This window comes from Natator depressus, chromosome 3 (genome assembly GCF_965152275.1).
Source record: "Natator depressus isolate rNatDep1 chromosome 3, rNatDep2.hap1, whole genome shotgun sequence".
In the NCBI taxonomy this organism is placed as follows: Eukaryota; Metazoa; Chordata; order Testudines; family Cheloniidae; genus Natator; species Natator depressus.
In genome coordinates this window covers 151922594-151942250 of record NC_134236.1, presented here as the reverse complement: position 1 = coordinate 151942250, position 19657 = coordinate 151922594, and the positions used below count along the sequence as shown (strand labels likewise).

General features: G+C 43.3%; 1 protein-coding gene across 1 annotated transcript in view; it reads right to left on the bottom strand.

Moving 5' to 3' along the window:
* DNAH8 (dynein axonemal heavy chain 8) overlaps positions 1 to 19657 on the bottom strand; it is a 577557-nt gene that overhangs the window by 295582 nt on the left and 262318 nt on the right. Inside the window, exon 34 of the mRNA XM_074949111.1 lies at positions 7266 to 7506. Coding sequence (XP_074805212.1) covers positions 7266 to 7506 — 241 coding nt within the window. The remainder of the gene's footprint in view (positions 1 to 7265; positions 7507 to 19657) is intronic.

Sequence of the window (19657 nt, the reverse complement as noted above, 5' to 3'; positions counted from 1 at the left end):
TCCTTCTGGCTCTGGAGTTGATGGAACCTGCCTATGGACCAGAATCAACGGTGCTGTCTTCTGTGGTACTGAAGCAGAGGAGTGCTTAGACTGAGGGCATGTCTACACTGTAAACTTAAGTCAACCTATGCTAGGTCAATTTACAGCCACTGCAATAATTACTACAGTGGTTTATGTCCACACTGCCCTTTTTCTGTTGGTGGTGTGCGTCCTCACCAGAAACTCTTCCGCTGACTTAAGAGGAGCAGTGTGGGGAGCTGAGAGCCAGGGCTCTCAGCTCTGTGCACAGCTCCCCGCCGATCGCTCATCTCCCCACTCCCCGCCAGGAACAGGGCAGCCGACTGGACAATGGGCGCAGATCTCCCCTCCGGAAGCCTGGCTCCCCCCACCCTAGGCTCAGATCTCCCCACCAGGAGCCTGGCTGCCCTTCCCCACCCCGAGGTTTTAGTTCCCCACTCCCCGCTGTGAGCACAGCAGCGGACTTCGGGTGTGGAGCTCACCATCAGGCGCAGCTGTGCTCCCAGTGGGGAATGGGGAGCCCAGGGGGGCAGCCAGGCTCCTGGAGGGGAGCAGGGATCTGAGAGCCCAAGCAGCAGCCTGGATGGGAGCGGGGAGCTAGGAACCTATTTTTAAGAAAGGGAAAAAAAGTGACCCAGGTAACTACAGGCCTGTTAGTTTGACATCTGGAAAAATTTTTGAAGGAGAAAGTAGTTAAGGACATTGAGGTAAATGGTAATTGGGACAAAATAGAACACGGTTTTACAAAAGGTAGATCGTGCCAAACCAACCTGATCTCCTTCTTTGAGAAGGTAACAGACTTTTGAGACAAAGGAAACACAGTGGATCTAATTTACCTCGATTTCAGTAAGGCATTTGATACAGTTCCACATGGGGAATTATTAGCTAAATTGGAAAAGATGGGGATCAATATGAAAACTGAAAGGTGGATAAGGTACTGGTTAAAGGGGAGATTACAACAGGTCGTACTGAAAAGTGAACTGTCAGGCTGGAAGGAGTCACTAGTGGAGTTCCTCAGGGATCGGTTTTGAGACCAGTCTTATTCAATCTTTTTATTACTGACCTTGGCACAAAAAGCGGAAATGTGCTAATGAAGTTTGCGGATGACACAAAGCTGGGAGGTATTGCCGATACAGAGAAGGACCGGGATATCATAAAGGAAGATCTGGATGACCTTGTAAACTGGAGTAATAGTAATAGGATGAAATTTAATAGTGAAAAGTGCAAGGTCATGCATTTAGGGATTAATAACAAGAATTTTTATTATAAGCTGGGGATGCATCAGTTGGAAGTAACAGAGGAGGAGAAGAACCTCGGAGTATTGGTTGATCACAGGATGATGATGAGCCGCCAATGCAATATGGCCATGAAAAAAGCTAATGAGGTCTTGGTATGCATCAGGCGAGGTATTTCCAGTAGAGATAAGGAGGTGTTATACAAGGCACTGGTGAGACCTCATCTGGAATATTGGGTGCAGTTCTGGTCTCCCATGTTTAAGAAGGATGAATTCAAACTGGAACAGGTACAGAGAAGGGCTACTAGGATGATCCGAGGAATGGAAAACCTCAAAGGAGACTCAAAGAGCTTGGCTTGTTTAGCCTAACTAAAAGAAGGCGGAGAGGAGATATGATTGCTATCTATAAATATATCAGAGGGATAAATACCACGGAGGGAGACAAATTATTTAAACTCAGTACCAATGTGGACACAAGAACAAATGGATATAAACTGGCCATCAGGAAGTTTAGACTTGAAATTAGACGAAGGCTTCTAACCATCGGAGGAGTGAAGTTCGGGAACAGCCTTCCAAGGGGAGCAGTGGGGGCAAAAAACATATCTGGCTTCAAGAATAAGCTTGATAAGTTTATGGAGGGGATGCTATGATGGGATAGCCTAATTTTGGCAATTAATTGATCTTTGACTGTCAGAGGTAAATATGCCCAATGGCCTGTGATGGGACACTAGATGGGGGGGGGGATCTGAGTTACTACAGAGAATTCTTTCCTGGGTGTCTGGCTGGTGAGTCTTGCCCACATGCTCAGGGTTTAGCTGATCACCATATTTGGGGTCGGGAAGGAATTTTCCTCCAGGGCAGATTGGCAGAGGCCCTGGGTTTTTTTTTGCCTTCCTCTGCAGCATGGGGCACAGGTCACTTGCTGGAGGATTCTCTGCACCTTGAAGTCTTTAAACCATGATCTGAGGACTTCAATAGCTCAGACATAGGTTAGGGGGTTGTTACAGGAGTTGGTGGGTGAAATTCTGTGGCCTGCGTTGTGCAGGAGGTCAGACTAGATGATCATAATGGTCCCTTCTGACCGTAAAGTCTATGATTCTATGAACCTGGGTGGCAGCTCAGCTGGAAGTGGGGACCCGGGAGCAGGGAGCCCTGACAGCAGCCTGAGCTGGGAGCCTGGGTGGCAGCCCTGCCTGAAGTGGAAACCGGGAAGCAATCTGCCTGGGGAACTGGGAGCCAGCTTTCTTGTCAATTTCATGGCTCCAGCAGAGCCGTGAAATTTACAAGAATGACAGCCAATAGATGTAAGTAACACAGTGTGTACAGGAACACTGCATGGCCCTAACTACACTGACATAAGCCCTACGCCTCTCGTGGAGGTAAAGTTATATGTCGGTGTAGTATGGCACTTAAATCGGCAGGAGCAAGGCTGTAGTATGTACACTAACATAATTAGGTCGACATTAGCTGCCTTACATTGACCTAACGCTTTAGTGTAGACCAGGCCTTAGACTGCACTCTACTCTTATCTCCATGCCTAGCAGACTTCGGTGCTGCGGATCTCTCCCTTTCAGCCGTCTGCGTCTTATGCCTCTTTTTAGGCATTGGGGATGGTGAGTGGTATTGGGACTCAGGTACAGCAGGAGGCACACTCCTTACTGATGTCAAGGCAGTCAGTGCAGAGTCTGACTGACCTGACTCAGATGGAGGTCTCAAAGCCACCTTCATGAGTAGAAGCTTTAGCCTGGCTTCACAATCTTTCTTCATGCAAGGCTTAAAGTCACTTCAAATTTGGCAGCTCTCTCCAATACAAGCTCCCAAAGGTACTTTAACTGCAACTTGAGCGCAGGTCGCTCACAAGCACAGCCTTATTTCAGGAAATGCAGGACTTGAAGCCCGGTGATCGAGGCATCCCTCAGCACTGGGTGTCAACTGAAACCCTGAGATGGTAAAAGAACAAACAAACAAAAAAAAAACCCTAGCTAAATACTAATAACCTTAATAACACAAACTATTTACAATACAAGAGAACAAAGTCTGCTCAGAGAACTTGCAAACGCAAGAAGAGCAGTTCCAGTGACTGTTACAAGCAGTAAGAAGAAACTAAGAGGGCTCTTGGTTGGCTGGTCCCTTTATACCGATGTCAACAGCACACGGCAGCCAGAGGCGACGCATCGGGGGGCATGGAGGGTCAAGTGCACGCCAGCAGCCACCTAGGTGTGGAGCACAAGGGTCAGAGCCAGAGCTGAAGCAGAAGGGGCGGGGCCAGGGGTGCAGCACAGCAGTTGCCTGGGAGAGCACCTGGCTGCAGTGGTGGTGGGCTGCCCCCTGCCCAGGCTCGGCTTCCAGAGACAGTGGCCGAGCGAACCAGAGCCCTCCTCCCTCCAGCATGCTCAGAGTCAGCCCCTGTCTCTCTCCCAGGCAGCTGGCTACAGAGCTTCCAGTATGGAGAGGCACCAGTTGTCTGTGATTGCCGCATAGTGCATTTGAGCTGTGCCAACAGGTATCACTGAAGGAAAAAAGTTCCAGTGACTGCGCAGGTTGTGCCCACACCAGAAATGGAATGGACATATGCAATCACTTAAAGAAGAACTGGACAGTTTGAGGGAGTGTTCACCCTGGAGCTGAATAGCTCCTGAGTTCACAATGTTCTCCCTTCTGGCAACTGAGAAGTATATTGGGCTTCTAAAAGGAGACTGCCCAACTTTGTGCCTCTATAAAGGCTATGGGCCCAAGTATACCTGATTGAGTGGTTCCAAATTGGAGTCTGAAGTTGCCACCACTTGTGAAAGACTTCTAACCCCAATATGACTATCAGAAGTATTAAAGTGAATGAACAAAGAGAAATTACAAGTACTGTGGGTTCTGTTGATCATGCCTCTAAACAGGAAAAGCTTGCTATCTGGAGAGAAAATTTCTGTGGCTGTGGTGATTGAAGCTATTAAAGCTGTTTGTCATCTTCCATAAAACAATGGAACAGCTGGAAGCAGAAAAGAAATTAGAGTCTCTTGGCTGAAAAAAGTGTTCTGCTTTGTGACTAGTCCAATCAAATGAAGAACAATTTGTCCACTCGTTTAGACTACTGTGGGGAGATAAGGAAGAGGAAAACTTTAACTTACCTGAAAATTTTCCTTTCTTCTAGAGGGAAGGGCCATAGATCTATTACAATGGGGCTCACACTTGCTGCAGTTCTTTAGAGGAAGGTCCCAGACCTGTTAATCACAGCTTGAAGCGGCTATACTTGCATTATTCAGTCTGAAATACTTCCAAAGTTGCTTTGTAGAGCTAATTCCTTTAAACTTTAATTCTCAGGTTATTAGATAGAAAAAATCATATAAAAACACTTCCTCCAGCAGGGAAAACTTCGAATTTCACTTCAAATATTGGAGGACAAATATATCATGCCTCTAAAGAAAATGGAGCCGAATTTGACAGATTAAGCCTTCCTCAGAACTATAATTCTTTTGTCAGTTGGCTTAGCTCTCTCCAGACTTTCCTGCTAGAATAAAGGAGATTTTGGGTTAAGTTTTCCTGTTCTTCACAGAGAAAGTCCACAGATCCACTGCAATGCGATGTCCAATAACAGTGAATCATTGGGGAGAGAAACAAAGAACGAATGAGGAGGTAGACGTGTCTCCCTTTTTTAAGGGAGCATAATGTGCAAATCCGTACCTCCAATGGCAGAGACTGATGAAGCCTACATGTTTAAATGGTTAATCTTAGTGATGGTGTGGAAACACGACCAGGTGGCCACTGGATATCTCTCTCTGTTATATATGAATCTTCAATTACTTTGAATAAATAAGCACGAATTTTCAAGGGGAAAAAAAGATTTCTACCTTTGAAAGCATCTGAAATGCACCAACTTAGCCATCTAATAAAAAAACTGCAATATTTCTTCTGTTTTTCTTTGCTTGTTTTTCATTTGTTTATGATGGGTATACAGACCAAGAGAAGTAGAGATTTTTCTGAATTGGGTACTACATTCAATGTTGATTTTTAGACCTTTGACATCAAGAGTATGCCAAAAGAGTGGAAGTTTTTTGTTTGATTTTTTGTTTTGTTTTTAAAGGTTGTTTTTTTTATAGGGGGCAAAAGTGATGGGGAAAATAATTTTTTGTAACTGGGTTTATTTTGGGAATAAAGAATTAACTCTCAGTACATCTTTGTCCTCAAGAAGAGGTGAACAGCCGCTGTCCCCCAATAAGACCTTAACTTCTGAAAACGCTATTTACTGAAATGACTGAAAGGAGATAAGCCTTTTAAAAAGTCTAAGGGCACTTCTGAAAAGGGATCAAAGGGATGCTTCATCTGGATTTTTAATATAAGATTTTAATCCCAAATGGGAATTCTCCTCATTGGTGTAGAGATTAGAAGTGAGGCAGCTCCAAGAATTCTTATGTCCGGAAGAGAGGAACATCCTGCACCCACTTGCATTTCTAGTGAGCTGGAAATGTTTATTATCTGGATTTTAAAGTCTGAGGATTTTGGCTCATATTAAGACTTTAAAAATTTTTTTTGGCTCATATTAAGACTTTAAAAATTTTTAAAAAAACATAGAAAGAAATAAAAGCTTTGCCCTTGTCTTGACTGGATCCTTATATGTTAATGACTTAGCTCTTTCTCTCTATATATACAGCCTTACATATAGACCAGGCCCTGGGTATACTTTCTCAAGGCTAAAGATATGATAAAAGCATCTGAATAACCTATATTAATTATTACCTCTCAAATCTCATGTAGCTAGATTTAATTTCTCAAGACTCAGCAGTATGTTGGTGCAAGTGACCATCATTCTGATCCCAGACAGAGCCCTGACAGATGTGACTGGAGATCGAATGACTTTGCACCCTGTGGCCACCAGCTTCTGAATCCTGTTCTCTGACAGAAATAAACGTATGTGGAGGTTGATATCTGATTATTCCCAGAAGTAATATTGACCCATGTGTTGTCATTCTGCTCTTGGTGATGACAAATACATGTTGCTTCAGAACAGAATCTGAGCTGTGGGACCGCAGCTTTGTGAGCCTTTTCCAGGAATGGTGCTCTGAGCAGGCAATCTCAACGTTGGTATACATGAACCCTTTTTGCCAGAGGAAAACAGTGTTAACTAGCACTTTGGAAGACACCCTTAGAGGGGCAGGCAGACCAAAGGAAAAGCAGCACACTAATAACATTGTTATTGAAAAAGATCTGAGGATTTTACTGGATCACAAACTGAATAGGAGTCGACAATGTGATGCATTTGTGCAAAAAGCAAATGTCATTCTGTGGTGCATTAACAAGGGCATCATATAAGAGATAAGCGGTAATTATTCCACTCTACTTGGCATTGGTGAGGCCTCAGATGGATTAGTATGTCAAATTTTAAGCACCACACTTTAAGAAAGAGGAGGACAAACTGGAGAGAGTCCAAAGGAGAGCAACAAAAATGATAAAAGGTTCAGGAAAGGTTTAAAAACCTGGGTATGTTTAGTCTTGAAAAAAGAAGACTGAGGGGGGACCTGATAACAGTCTTCAAATATGTTAAGGGCTGTTATAAAGAGGATGGTGATCAATTGTTCTCAATGTCCACTGAAAGTAGGTCAAGAAGTAATGGGTATAATCTGCAGCAAGGGATATTTAGGTTAGACATTAGGAAAAACTTTCTAACTACAAGGATAGTTAAGTACTGAAATAGCTTATCAAGGGAGGTTGTGGAATCCCAGTCATTGGAGGTTTTTAAGAACACCTCAGACAAACACCTGTCAGAGATGATCTAGGTATACTTGGACCTGCTTCAGCACAGAGGGGATTGGACTAGATGACCTTTGAGGTCCCTTCCAGCCCTACATTTCTATGATTCTATAATGGACAACAACTATTTAACATACCATGCATTGTTTCAGAATAGTGTTTTATTTCATAGTCAAAAAGTCCTTAAATGCATCATAAATATAACTTTTATACAATTAATATTTTGTTCTTTCCTGAAAATATAAATTGAAGGATCAAAAACAATGTATGCACTTACCTCAATATCATCCTTATGTTTAAGAAGTGGTGCTTCCATGATGTTTCGAAGACAAAAAGAATCTGATTCCACATCAAATTGATGTCCTGTTGTTTCAGCAATGCGATTCCAATGTCTCTCCTTCATTGCTTTATTAGTCATCATTTCCAACAGTGGACATGACTCACTAAAATCATCTATTCTTTTCTTGAGGTCTAAAAATGCTTGCCAGTTTTTAAGTCCTTTGGGAAGTTTGCGGCACCTTTAATTCAGTAAATAATAATAATTGATACATTTGTACACTTCTTATATTGTTGATTTAATATTTTATCAAAAAGGACCTTGAAATATTTTAATGTATATTTGAAAAAAAATAGGTGATTTAAAACAGACACCATTGTTTCACCAAAATTATTTTCTCAGTAACAATGGCTGAACAATTAGTCTGTTGACTTATATCAATTTCATTTAAATAGTGTACCAGTGATATCAGTGTCTATCTTTCCTGCAAAAATCATTGTAAGCACTGTTCTAAAAAGCATAATGTTATCCCTTCAATCCCACTCTCACACAGGTGGTGGATTAAACAGAACTCCAAGAAAGTAATCTTCTAATGAAAGTGCAAGATTTATTATCTGATAATTTTCTCTTAGCCATTTCTACCCTCATTCATTACTAATGGGTTAATTTGAAATTTGGAGAGAGATCAATATAATTGCTGAATGCTTCAGAACTAAACCTAATCCTTCAATTCAGGTAATCAGTAATATTCTTCCAAAGATGTAGAAACATTTCAGCAACTTATTAGTAGCATTAAGACATACTTGGTATATTACAGCTAATTGTCAAGCAAATATGTCTGTCTAATTCTCCCTTTAGAGAAAAAATCTGTTACAAATTGTATTCCAGTTGTTTACCAGATTAGCACAATGGATTGATGAGAGGAGAACCTGCTAGCAGAAAGAAAAGCAGATAAGAGATTTCACATTCTGCAGAACAGGTTGTTGCCTCACTAATAGGAAGTAGTGAGCAGTGAATCACATAAGTAGAAAAGAAAAAAGCAGTTTTAATTATTAGACTAGTATAATAGATAGAAGTGGAAGTGTCCCCCCATATAAAGCCAGAGTCTTGGAATTTAAAGAATTATTTGGGAACCAACCCAATAATACCCTCCTACCAAAGGATGGCCTGTAGAAGAATGGAAACCTACTTAGCAAGTGTTCCTCAAACTATTTCCAACAATGTCAATAGAGACTTGTAGACGGAGTCTCAATTTCTTCTCCAGAAACATTTCCCAGATATCTAGCATAGCAACTGGTGCAGGATTTTAACATCTTGCCTAAGCAATTTCTGGCCCTAAGGCCCTGGCATTTTAGATGGAATGATATGTGCAGAGAACAATTAGGGTCTGCACTCTGAATGTTTGAGATATACCTTTAGCTTTCTAGGGATGTCATTTGTGTCACATTATTGTTGTAGATGTGTTGTCCCATGATATGAGGGAGACAAGGTGGGTGAGATAATATCTTTTATTGGACCAATTTCTGTTGGTAGAGAGGACAAACTTTTGAACTTCATAGAGCTCTTCTTCATACCTGGAAAAGGTAATCAGAGCGTCCAAGATAAATACAAAGTGGGACAGACTTCTTAAGCATCAGGGGTTCACACATGGTGTAGGAGCCCGTTTAAATTGAAGTGGGCAGTTAACACCTCTGCAGTCATAGGACAATGGGGGGTTGGGAGATAGCAGGGTATGTTATACACATTTTTGTAACAGGTCATAAAACCAGGTTTCAAAGTAGCAGCCGTGTTAGTCTGTATTCGCAAAAAGAAAAGGAGTATTTGTGGCACCTTAGAGACTAAATTTGTTAGTGCGTGATCAATGTAAGAATTTTGGTTATATTTTTAATGATCCATATGTTCGCTTTAGTTTAGCTGCTCACTATGTATTTGTCACAGGGTGGAGCTTCTTCCCAGCTTTCAAGCACACACCGCCACTCCCAATCTCCTTGAGGATGGTTCATTTTCTTAAAACAGGCAAGTAAACAAACAGAAAACCGTCTTTTAACTCTCTCCGTTGTCTCAGGCTTCAGGGCCACTCCTCAGACGGATCTCTGGCACTCCTGCTCCTGACAGCTTCTCAGTTTTAATCAGCTGTCCTCCCTTCATGGAGCAGCAGTCCCAGGGCTGCTTCCCCAGCCACCTGGCTCTTTGCTCCAGAGACACACCACTGGAGTTAGCTCCACTCCACTATGGCTTCTCTTTCCCAGGCACAGCTTATCTCAATCACCCTCTCCTCCTTCATTTCCTGCCCGTTAAAGCTTTAGGTATAGCCCAATCACCTTTAATTGTCTGAATTGGGCTCACCTGTTCTGACACAAGGGAGCTTAGTCCAGCTCTACTCACAGGGACCAGGTACCCTGTGACAGTATTTCTATAACACTGAGCATAAAAGGGAGGGAGGCATGACTGGTGTCATGTATGCAATCTGGCCCTACATCTACACTAGAAGTGCTACGGAGGTTCTTCTGGTGAAGACGCCCTATGCTGATGGGAGAGAGCTCTCCCGCCAGCTTAACTGCTCCACCTCCCACAAGAGGTGGTAGCTATGTTGGCGGAAGAAGCTCTCCTGCCGACATAGCGTTGTCAACTCCAGTGCTTAGGTCGGTATAACTCACATTGCTCAGCGGTGTGGATTATTCACATCCCTGAGTGACTTAAATTATTGTGACACTCTGTATCTCGGGGGAACACCTTGCACCCCCATGTTCATCCTTATAATGTGATTGTGTGGTATCCAATGCAAGGTGTGTCATGTCGGGTGTCTTCGGAAGGCTCGTGATGCACTGAGCATTGTTGTTATAGTAATGTTACAGTAATGTTATAGGTTGTAATTTCACGTACATAGTTATGAGGCTGAAAATGTGTCCTCATAGCTTAAAACAAGCCCAGGCAAAACTCTCCAGGAACAGAGAGGCAGTTCACACACCCAGCCCAGCCTCACAGGAACAAAGGACACTGGCCTAGACTGCAAAAAAGGATCTGTTGGACTCTCAGTGAGTCACCACTCTTCCTTTGGTCAGTCAGGGACTACGATGAGGTAATGCTCACCTGACCCTGGGGGGGGGGGAAGCCAAAGGGAAGAAAGAACATGATAAAATGGAGAGACGTTTGCCATGCTCTTTCTCTCTCTTCTACCTACATCTACAGACACCACCACAACCAAGCAACTGAAGTGCTGACCAAAGGGGAGAGCCTGGCTGAAGGGCAACCAGCCAGTCTGTGGTGAGAAGCATCTAAGTTTGTAAGGGCACTGAAAGTGTTAAGATCAGCTTAGAATGCGTTTTGCTTTTATTTCATTCGACCAAATTTGACTTGTGCTTTGACTTATAATCACTTAAAATCTATCTTTCTAGTTAATAAATTTGTTTGTTTGTTGTACCTGAAGCAGTGCGTTTGGTTTGAAGCATGTCAGAGACTCCCCTTGGGATAACAAGGCTGGTACATATCAATTTCTTTGTTAAACTGACAAACTCACATAAGCTTGCAGCGTCCAGTGGGCATAACGGGACACTACAAGATGGAGGTTCCTAGGGTTGTGTCTGGGACCGGAGATATTGGCTAGTGGCATTCGGGTGCACAATCCAAGCAGCTGACATGCCAGAGGCTGTGCATGAACAGCCCAGAAGTGGGGGTTCTCACAGCGGAGAAGGGTAAGGCTGGCTCTCAGAGTCGAGGATTTCGGTGACTTAGCAGATCACCGGTCCAGATAACACCAGGGGAACGTCACAATTATACCAAAGTAAGTTATAGTGTAGACAAGATCTGGTTTGAAACCAGGTATATTTACATGAACTGAATAGAATAAATACATATAAATGGAAGTCCCTGCACTGGCAGCTGCAAAGCCAACAGCAAGGGCATTAACACCTAGTGACCTGCAGCCAAGAGTAAGTTTAGCTACTTCCTCTAACACTCTGCACAGAAGCAGGGTGAAAAGACCACAGCTAGAAAGAAAGGGATACATTGTCAAGGGATTGTTTTTAAGGATGCCACTGGACTCACACAGATTGATTTGGAACCAAGATGGGTCTCAGAAGACATGGCATCTTGGAGCCATTGCTCCTACCAATATGAACTCTGACTTGAGCTTTGCTTTACCATGATAAACTAAGGACTTCCAGTTCACTAAGAAATGCTACCTTGTTTGGAAAAGGCTGCCCTCCTTCACTACAGATACTCAATTTCCATTGCTTCTTGAAGGTATAGAAGTCTCCACAGGAGTCTGAACTAAGGTGGAGTCACTGTAAGAGCTCACAGTGAGAAACAGGGGTTGCTGGAGCACAAAGGCCCAGTCTAGGAGCAGTTGAGGTTGTGTGGCCTGCCCTTGTGAGAAAGTGTGCACCCTTGGGATCTGGTACACTACAGGGGTTACTTTAACAATAGGCTGTTAAAAGGCCAGAGCATAGCAGAGACCCTGTAAATCCATGGCAAGGGCTAAAACAAATGAAGGGAGAACTATTTCCCAGGAATTTTGGAAAGAACATACTTTGAACAGAAAGGTTTCGGCACCACTAAGAAATGAAGCGTACACACCTGTAATGGAGGTTCTTCAAAATGGATTCTGAATATTCTCATTTTTGGATATGTGTTGATTAGTGCTGTTGAACAGTGCAGCCTTGTACTAGTAGTGCCTAACCAATTGTTCATATGTCCCTCTCTGTCCCCACCCTCAGCATCTGAACATATTCTAAGGGCATGGCTATAAAAGAGGGCATGACAGCTGTTATTGTCTCAGTTCCTTCCATCGCTAATGCCGAGCCAATGGAAGACAGTACTCCACAAAAAAGAGGAAAGAGGATAGGGATTATGAATGTGCAAAGTCTATCCTGAAGAACTTTGGTTACAGGTAAATAACCTTAATTTCTTACCTGAGTGTTCTCTTCATATTCCCACTCTTGGGATAGTTTAATCAGCAGTACATATAGAAAACCAGATGGTGGGAAAGGAGTCCTAACTAAACATTGACTGAAGAACTGATCTACCAAACTTGGCATGCTACTTGGTTGCAAAATCTAACAAATAATGTTTTGTAAATGTATGTATAGAATCCATGTGGTGACTCTACAAATTTCTACTAATGGGACATTTTCCAAACGTCACTGAGGCCACCAATACTCTAATGGAGTGTGCTCTCAGTTGAACAGGAGGAGATCATGATGCATTTTTATAACTTTCAATTATACTCTGACCCATTTAGGAAATTTTTATGCAGAAATGGAATTCCTTTTAAAGTTACCTGCATATGAAAAAATTACTGTGAAGAACTAAAATCCTCAGTCTTATTGAAATAGAATGATAAAATTATTTTGCATTCAAACAGTGTAATTTTGATTCACCATTATTTGAATGAGATCTGGCAAAAAAGACTGGGGTAGAATAATGGATTGATTGACATAGAAGTCAGAAATGACATTTGGTATGAATCTTGGATGTGGATGAAAAACTACATAGTCCTTATAAAAACTCATAAATGGAGGGTCAGCCGTTAAAGCTGAAATTGACTAACCCTCCTGTATGATATTATTGCTATAATAACAGCAGTCTTACATGACAGATTAAATATGGAACAGAAGATAAGGGCTCGAAGGGTAGAGACATAAGCTGTGATATTACTAAATTCAGATCCCATGGCACTATAGAATTTCTTACTGGGGGATACAAATTTAGTAACTCTTTAAAAAACCTCTTTAACAACATCCTGTGAGAATACTGATTTACCATCAATTTGCACATGAAAAGCTGCTCTTGGAGCTAAATGCCCCTTTAATGGTGCAAAGATAAATCTTTATTCTTTAAATATAGCTTAATATAGACTGAATAGGTGCTGACAGAGGATCCATACCCTTATCAGATCATCATCATCATCATCATCTTCCTATTACACCTCTGGCATTTCGGGCAGTGATGAAGCTGCTCCATTCCTGTCCATTTCTGGCAAGTCTTTCAATGGTTCCCCAGCTGTGTCCCAGGTTTTTCAGCTCGGCTTCCACAGCTTTTCGCCATGTTGTTTTCGGGCACCTTCGTTTTTGCTTGCCTTCAAGTGTCCATCTTATTGCTACTCTGGTGATCGAATCAGTTTCCATCCAAAGCACATGACTGATACATCTCCAACGCCTCCTGGCAATGATGGTGCTCAGATCCTCTTGGCTACATGGTGTCAATAGATCTTGATTTGAGATTGTTCTGGGCCAAAAGATATGGAGGATTTTTCTGAGACAAGTTGTATGGAATGAAGACAGTTTGGACATGTCATACTTTATCATTCCGCAGCATTCTGCACTATAAAGTAGTGTTGAAAGTATGCAGCTTTGATAAATCTTAAGTTTGGTTTTGTGTTGTATTTTGATTAATTCCAGTCTGTATTTAAGCTCCTGAAAGCGTTCCTGGCTTTATTAATTTTGTTCCAGATGTCCTGGCTTGTTCCACCGTCCTGGCTGATGGTGCTGCCCAAGTATGTGAATGTTTCTACACTGGTGAGAACATAATCCTCTATTCGTACTGGTGATGGTGAGGTAATATTAAAGGTCATGATATCTGTCTTATTGAGGTTGATTTTCAGTCCAATTTCTGGCTGAATGCGTTGAGTCAAGTTGTTTTTCCTTGTATATGGTGTTGGGTATGTTATAGGAGAGCAACATCATCTGCAAAATCCAGGTCTTCAAGGAATGAGAAGAGTGTCCATTTAATGCCTCTTGGAACGTCTTCTGTTGTACGCCGCATTACCCAGTCGATAGCAACATTGAAGAGGATTGCAGACATGACACACCCCTGACGTACTCCTGTTTTGACTTCAAAACCGAGCTCACTGTGATCAAGACTAAATGTAAAGTTGAAATAGAAGCTTTTGATGACATTGATTATACGGAAAGGAATTCCATATGCACACAGAATGCACCATTGGCTGGTCCTGTGAATGCTATCAAAAGCCTTCTCAAAGTCTATGAAATTTATGTAGAGTTGCCATTGCCATTCTAAGCACTGTTCTATTATGTTTCGTAGAGTGAAGATCTAGTCTGTGCAACCATGCCCTTTCGGAAAACCAGCTTGCTCTTTTCTAAGAATACTATCAACTGCCTCAGATATACGCTGGACTATGATCTTACACAGTACTTTGCTTGGCACAGATAAAAGTGTGATATCATGCCAGTTATTACAATCACTGAGAGTTCCTTTCTTTGGTATCTTCGCTATAACCCCATTGGTCCATTCATCTGGCGCTTTTTCCCTTTCCCAGACTCATGTAAATAGAGGGGCCAGGATAGATGCTGCTAATTTAGGACTTATCTTGAACATTTCTGCATTCAAGTTATCCTTGCCAGGAGCTTTCCCATTTTTTAAGGATTTGATGGCTTGAATGATCTCTTCCTTAGTTGGGGTGTCTATGTTGATATCAAGATCTTCTTCTGCCTCCTGGATGTTTGTTTCCTCTTTAGGTGGCTCCCTGTTCAGCAATTCTTTGAAATGCTCTGTCCAGCACATTTCCTGTTCTTTTTCGGTTGTTAGTAGGTGTCCTTGTCTGTTCCTGATGAGAGTATTTGTTGGCATCTGGCGTTTACCACTGATAAGCCACATCATTTTGTAGACAGCTCCTTGCTCACCACGAGCAGCTACATCCTCTGCTTGTGTTGCCAGATTATCAATATAATGCCGTTTGTCCGCTCTCACATGGCATTTGACCTCCTGATGTGTCTTGCTATCCTTTAGCTTCTGGGATTTTGTGTCTAAAACTTTTTTCTTCAGGGCTCGTCTGGTTTCTATGGCATTGCATGTGCTGTGTGTAATCCACTCCTTCCTTCTCTTCTGCCTGTAGCCTAGACAGGCTTTACTGCTCTGTTTATAAATTACTGTTACTTTGTCCCACTTCTTGTTAATCTCCTCATCTGCATTCCCCTACTCCTCATCAAGGTCTGCAAGTGCTTGAAACCTGTTCGTTAACTGCAGAACGAAGGCTTTCTGTATTTCAAGGGACTTTAGCTTGTCAATATCATAACGTCTATGTCCCTTGTTTGGTGGACCCACACTTCTCAGTTTTAGCTTGATGGAGGCTGTCACAAGGTGGTGGTCGCTGCCAACATCTGCACCCCTTCTCACTTTCACATCTGTCAGTGAGCGTCACCATTTGCCATTGATCATGATATGATCAATCTGGTTCTTACCTCTGCCGTTTGGAGAACACCATGTGAGCTTGTGAATTTCACAATGTTCAAACAGGGTTCCGCTGATGACTAGGTCATTCATGTTACAGAAATCAACAACGCTTTCTCTGTTTTCATTCATGGTGCCACACCGATGTCTTCCCATTGGTCTGTCATTGTTTGTGTTGTCCTTACCGACCTTGGCATTCAGGTCTCCCATGAAGATAGTTAGGTCATGGCATGATAGTCTCTCTAACTTCGCCTATAGTGTAAGGTAGAATTTGTCCTTTACTTCTTTATCACTGTCATTTGTAGGAGCATAGCACTGAATCAGAGTGATATTATGTTTCCCTTTCAGTCTGGCCCTCATAAGTCTGCTGCTGATGGCTTTCCATTCAAGCAGGGAATGCTTCACTCCCTTCTTCAAAAGGATGGCAACACCCTCATGGTGTTCTCCATCATCCCGTCCAGAAAACAGCAAAGTTTCTCCCAAGGCAGTTGTTAATCTTCCTGATCCTGTCCATCTGCTCTCGCTGACACCCAGGATGTGTAAGCTGTAGCATCTCATCTCTGCTGTGACCTGAGCTAGCTTCCCTGTTTCGTACATTGTCCGTACGTTCCAAAAAACAAATTTGGTTTTTGTCTTGGGGTTGAGCACTTCATTCTTCATGCCAGTGGCTTCCTTTCGGCTTTCAGCACTGGCAGTCATACGTGTCATTGACTCCTGAACAAGCAATTTAACACTACAATCATCATTGCTGAGTATGAAGCTTGGCTGAGGTGGTGGAGTCAGACAGTGGAAGAGGGTGGATTGTCCAGCTGCTCCTCTTGCTGAACTTTCTGAACTCGAAAAAACAAATCTAGAGTTTGTTGTTTTGCTTTCCTTTTTTTTCTTGGTAAATTTCTTTATAGGAAGTCATTAGGTGACCAACTACCCTAATCACTTTGGAGCTGCATTCCCTGTCAGAATCGTCATCACTCAACCCTCAGCCCGCCCACTCCACCCCTTCCCCCAAGCCTCTACCCTTGACCCTCCTCTTCTCCCCCCCAACCTGCTCCCCCTTTAATTTGCACGCTGCATCGTCGCTCCTCCCCCCTCTCTCCCCTCCCTTCTGAATGCAGCAAGCCAGCTGATTGCCACCGCAGGAGGGAAGGGGGTGGCAAGCCGAGTCCTCGCTCCTCCGCCCTCCCTCCTGCCCGGGGCAATCAGCTGGCTTGCAGTGTTTAGGAGGCAGGAGGGAAGAGTGAGGACTCGGCACGCAGGCTCCCACTCCCTTCCCCACCACCTCCTGCCCGGGGCAATCAGCTGGTTTGTGGGGTTCAGCAGACAGGGGAGGGTGGGGGAGCCTGCGCGCCGAGTCCTTGCTCCTCCCCCTTCCCTCCGGCCTCCTAAACGCCGCAAGCCAGCTGACTGCTACGGGCAGGAGGTGGGGGGAGGAGGGGGATGGCGCTGATCCGTGGGGTCTGCCGGAGGTGCTGTGGGGTGGGGGGGGTGGCATAGGGAGCCTTCCAGTTGTGGAGAAAGCAGGCAGCCAAACAACATAATAGTGGAGCATTGCACAACTTTAAATGAGCATGTTCCCTAATTGATCAGCAATGTAACAACAATACAATGTTAACCGGGATGACTTTAAGTGAGGAGTTACTGTAAAGCCAGCTATCCTGGACTCCCTTCCCACTCATATTAGCCTCCCAGGGGATGCTGCCCATCAGTTCCGCAAAGGAGTCAAAGTCTGCTTTTCTTGAGTCCAGGGTCCACATTCTGCTGCTCTCCCTTCCTCCTTTTGTTAGGATCCTGACCTCGACTTCTCTTGATCACTGCTGTCCAGGTTGCCACCCACTTCTACTTCCCCTACCAATTCTTCCCTGTTTGTGAGCAGCAGATCAAGAGGAGTATGACCCCTAGTTGGTTCCTCCAGCACTTGCACCAGGAAGTTGTGCCGAACACTCTCCAAAAACTTCCTGGATGGTCTGTGCAATGCTGTACTGCTCTCCATTCCTGGTCCTTTCTTATATCTGGTAAAGCGTAAAGCGTATCCACCTTTCTTACAATTGGCTGTGAAGAAGATGGGGTATTCCATATTGATTTCGCTGATTGCCATAAACCATTCAAAAGGGGCAGAGAAACCTTGTTTGAAGAAGTATTTTCAATTATGTCAAAAACAGGGTGCAACGTTTCCTCCAATGAAACTGAAGGCAATTTCAACATAGAAACCATTCTGCTGACTAATTCTTGGAATTTAATGGCATCCTCAGATGGTGAAGCAGCTTAGGCAATTCAAATGTTTTTCTCTGGAGAGGATATGCCCATAAAGTCCTGGTTGTGCAAAATATTTGTCTGTACAGGAACCTCAACTTCCTCTTCCTCATCATATAAAACATCTTGAATTAGAATAGGGAACTTCTCTCATTTTCAGATCCATTAGTGTAGGATCCAAACATCTCTGATCAGAATATTTCTTCAAGTCTGGGTGTCTTGAATTTGTGTAACTTAGATCTGAATGCTGTAGACCCGCAAAAACCTCTCTGGTTTGATGCTGAACCAGAGGCATGACTTTGGAAGAAGGTTGGTATGGAAGGCCCGGAGCTGACCAATAAAGCTAAGGAATCCAGGAAGGTACTTGCCAGTCCTGCCAATTTGTCCAGTCCAGTAGTATGTGAGAGTCAGGGGGTACACGTGCTTGTAATAGTCTGTGTCTAACAAAGGTCCTGTCATTGAAGCCAGTTCTTCCTCTGAATATGGATCTGAGTCTGTTCTTAACATTGTATTCTTAACATTGACACGGGAGATATCGTTCTTCTAGGAGAGCCAGAAGGTGTCCTGGGAGGTGGAGGCAACATAACCAAGGAGTCATCTAAGTTCCTCTTCTTCTCAGAAAGAGTGTGTGGAGACAGATCATTATCCAAGTCTTTCTTTGCTATAGAAATATCAACTGGACCCGAGGAGTACAGTTCTTCAGACACCTGTAGGGACCCTACATTAGATGCTATCAGTGCTGGTATAACATCTGGGCTGTAGATTTCCTTAGAACAGTCCAATGAAAGTGCTCAGTGTTCTTAGAATCCCCTTCCTTGTGTCTCAGATCTGAATGCTCATGATCTGAGGGAATCAATGAATCTCTGGAAAGGTGTTCTGACCTGGCTTTTTTCTTCCTCAGAACCGAGGGCCCTAGTTCCATAGAATTTTCAAGCATAAGTCATTTATCTTCCAAACCTGATTTCCTTGACTCTGGTACCTTCTTTGCAGCCAGGTCAGAGGACTTTGGAACTGGAGCTCATTGCCAAGATTGACGGTTTAAATAAATCTGTTAGTCTTTAAGGTGCCACTGGACTCCTTATGGTTTAACCACAAAAGGCTTTGTGGAACTTGAAGGACTTGGAGCCAAACCAGGCCTCTTGCTTTTATTATCTGAAACCTTAGACACCTCAGATCTGGAGGTTTTAACTGATAAGGAGAGCTTGGAATCTGTTTTGCCTGTCCTTCCTAGCTCATGGTATGAAAGTACATACATCAAGCAACAACAAGGAGAATGCCCTGCTCCCAAGCGAGCAAGCATGGGCATCTGACTCTGGAAAAACTGCCAGGCATAATCCACATCTTTTAAAACCATGCTTCTTGATCTTTGGATCTGCAATAACAAACAGTAACTAATACTAACACTAAGTGCTAACTATCTAACTATTAAAAATAATAAACATGGCACCTATTGAATCCAAAGAAGGCTCACATCCATCCAGGCAGCAGTTAAAAGGAACTGAGGTGGGACTGGTAACCACTGCTATGCCCCCTTTTACAGCCATGCCCTCAAAACATGATCAGATGCTGAGGGCGGGGGCGGAGAAAGACACATAAACAATCAGGCACTACTAATAGAAGCCTGCACCATTCAACCACACCAGTCGGTGCATATCCACAGAGTGGGAATATGCAGAGGACACTTGAAGAAGAAAACCCATTTCTTCACCTTACCCCTGAAGATCATAAGAATCCTGATTCATCATGGGAGGAAAAGGGCTTTGTAGAAGCCCTGCTTTTTTCTAAGTACCCACTTCAATACTGGGGTGGAGTAGAGATACGACTTTGAATCCTTTCAGGAGGTTTTCTACTCCAGCCCAGTTCTGATGCTGAACTTACTCTCTGGGTTAGACAGATAACATCCTTCTCCTCCCTCTTCCCAAAATATTCAGAACCTCCAGGCTTTTCTATATTGGAGT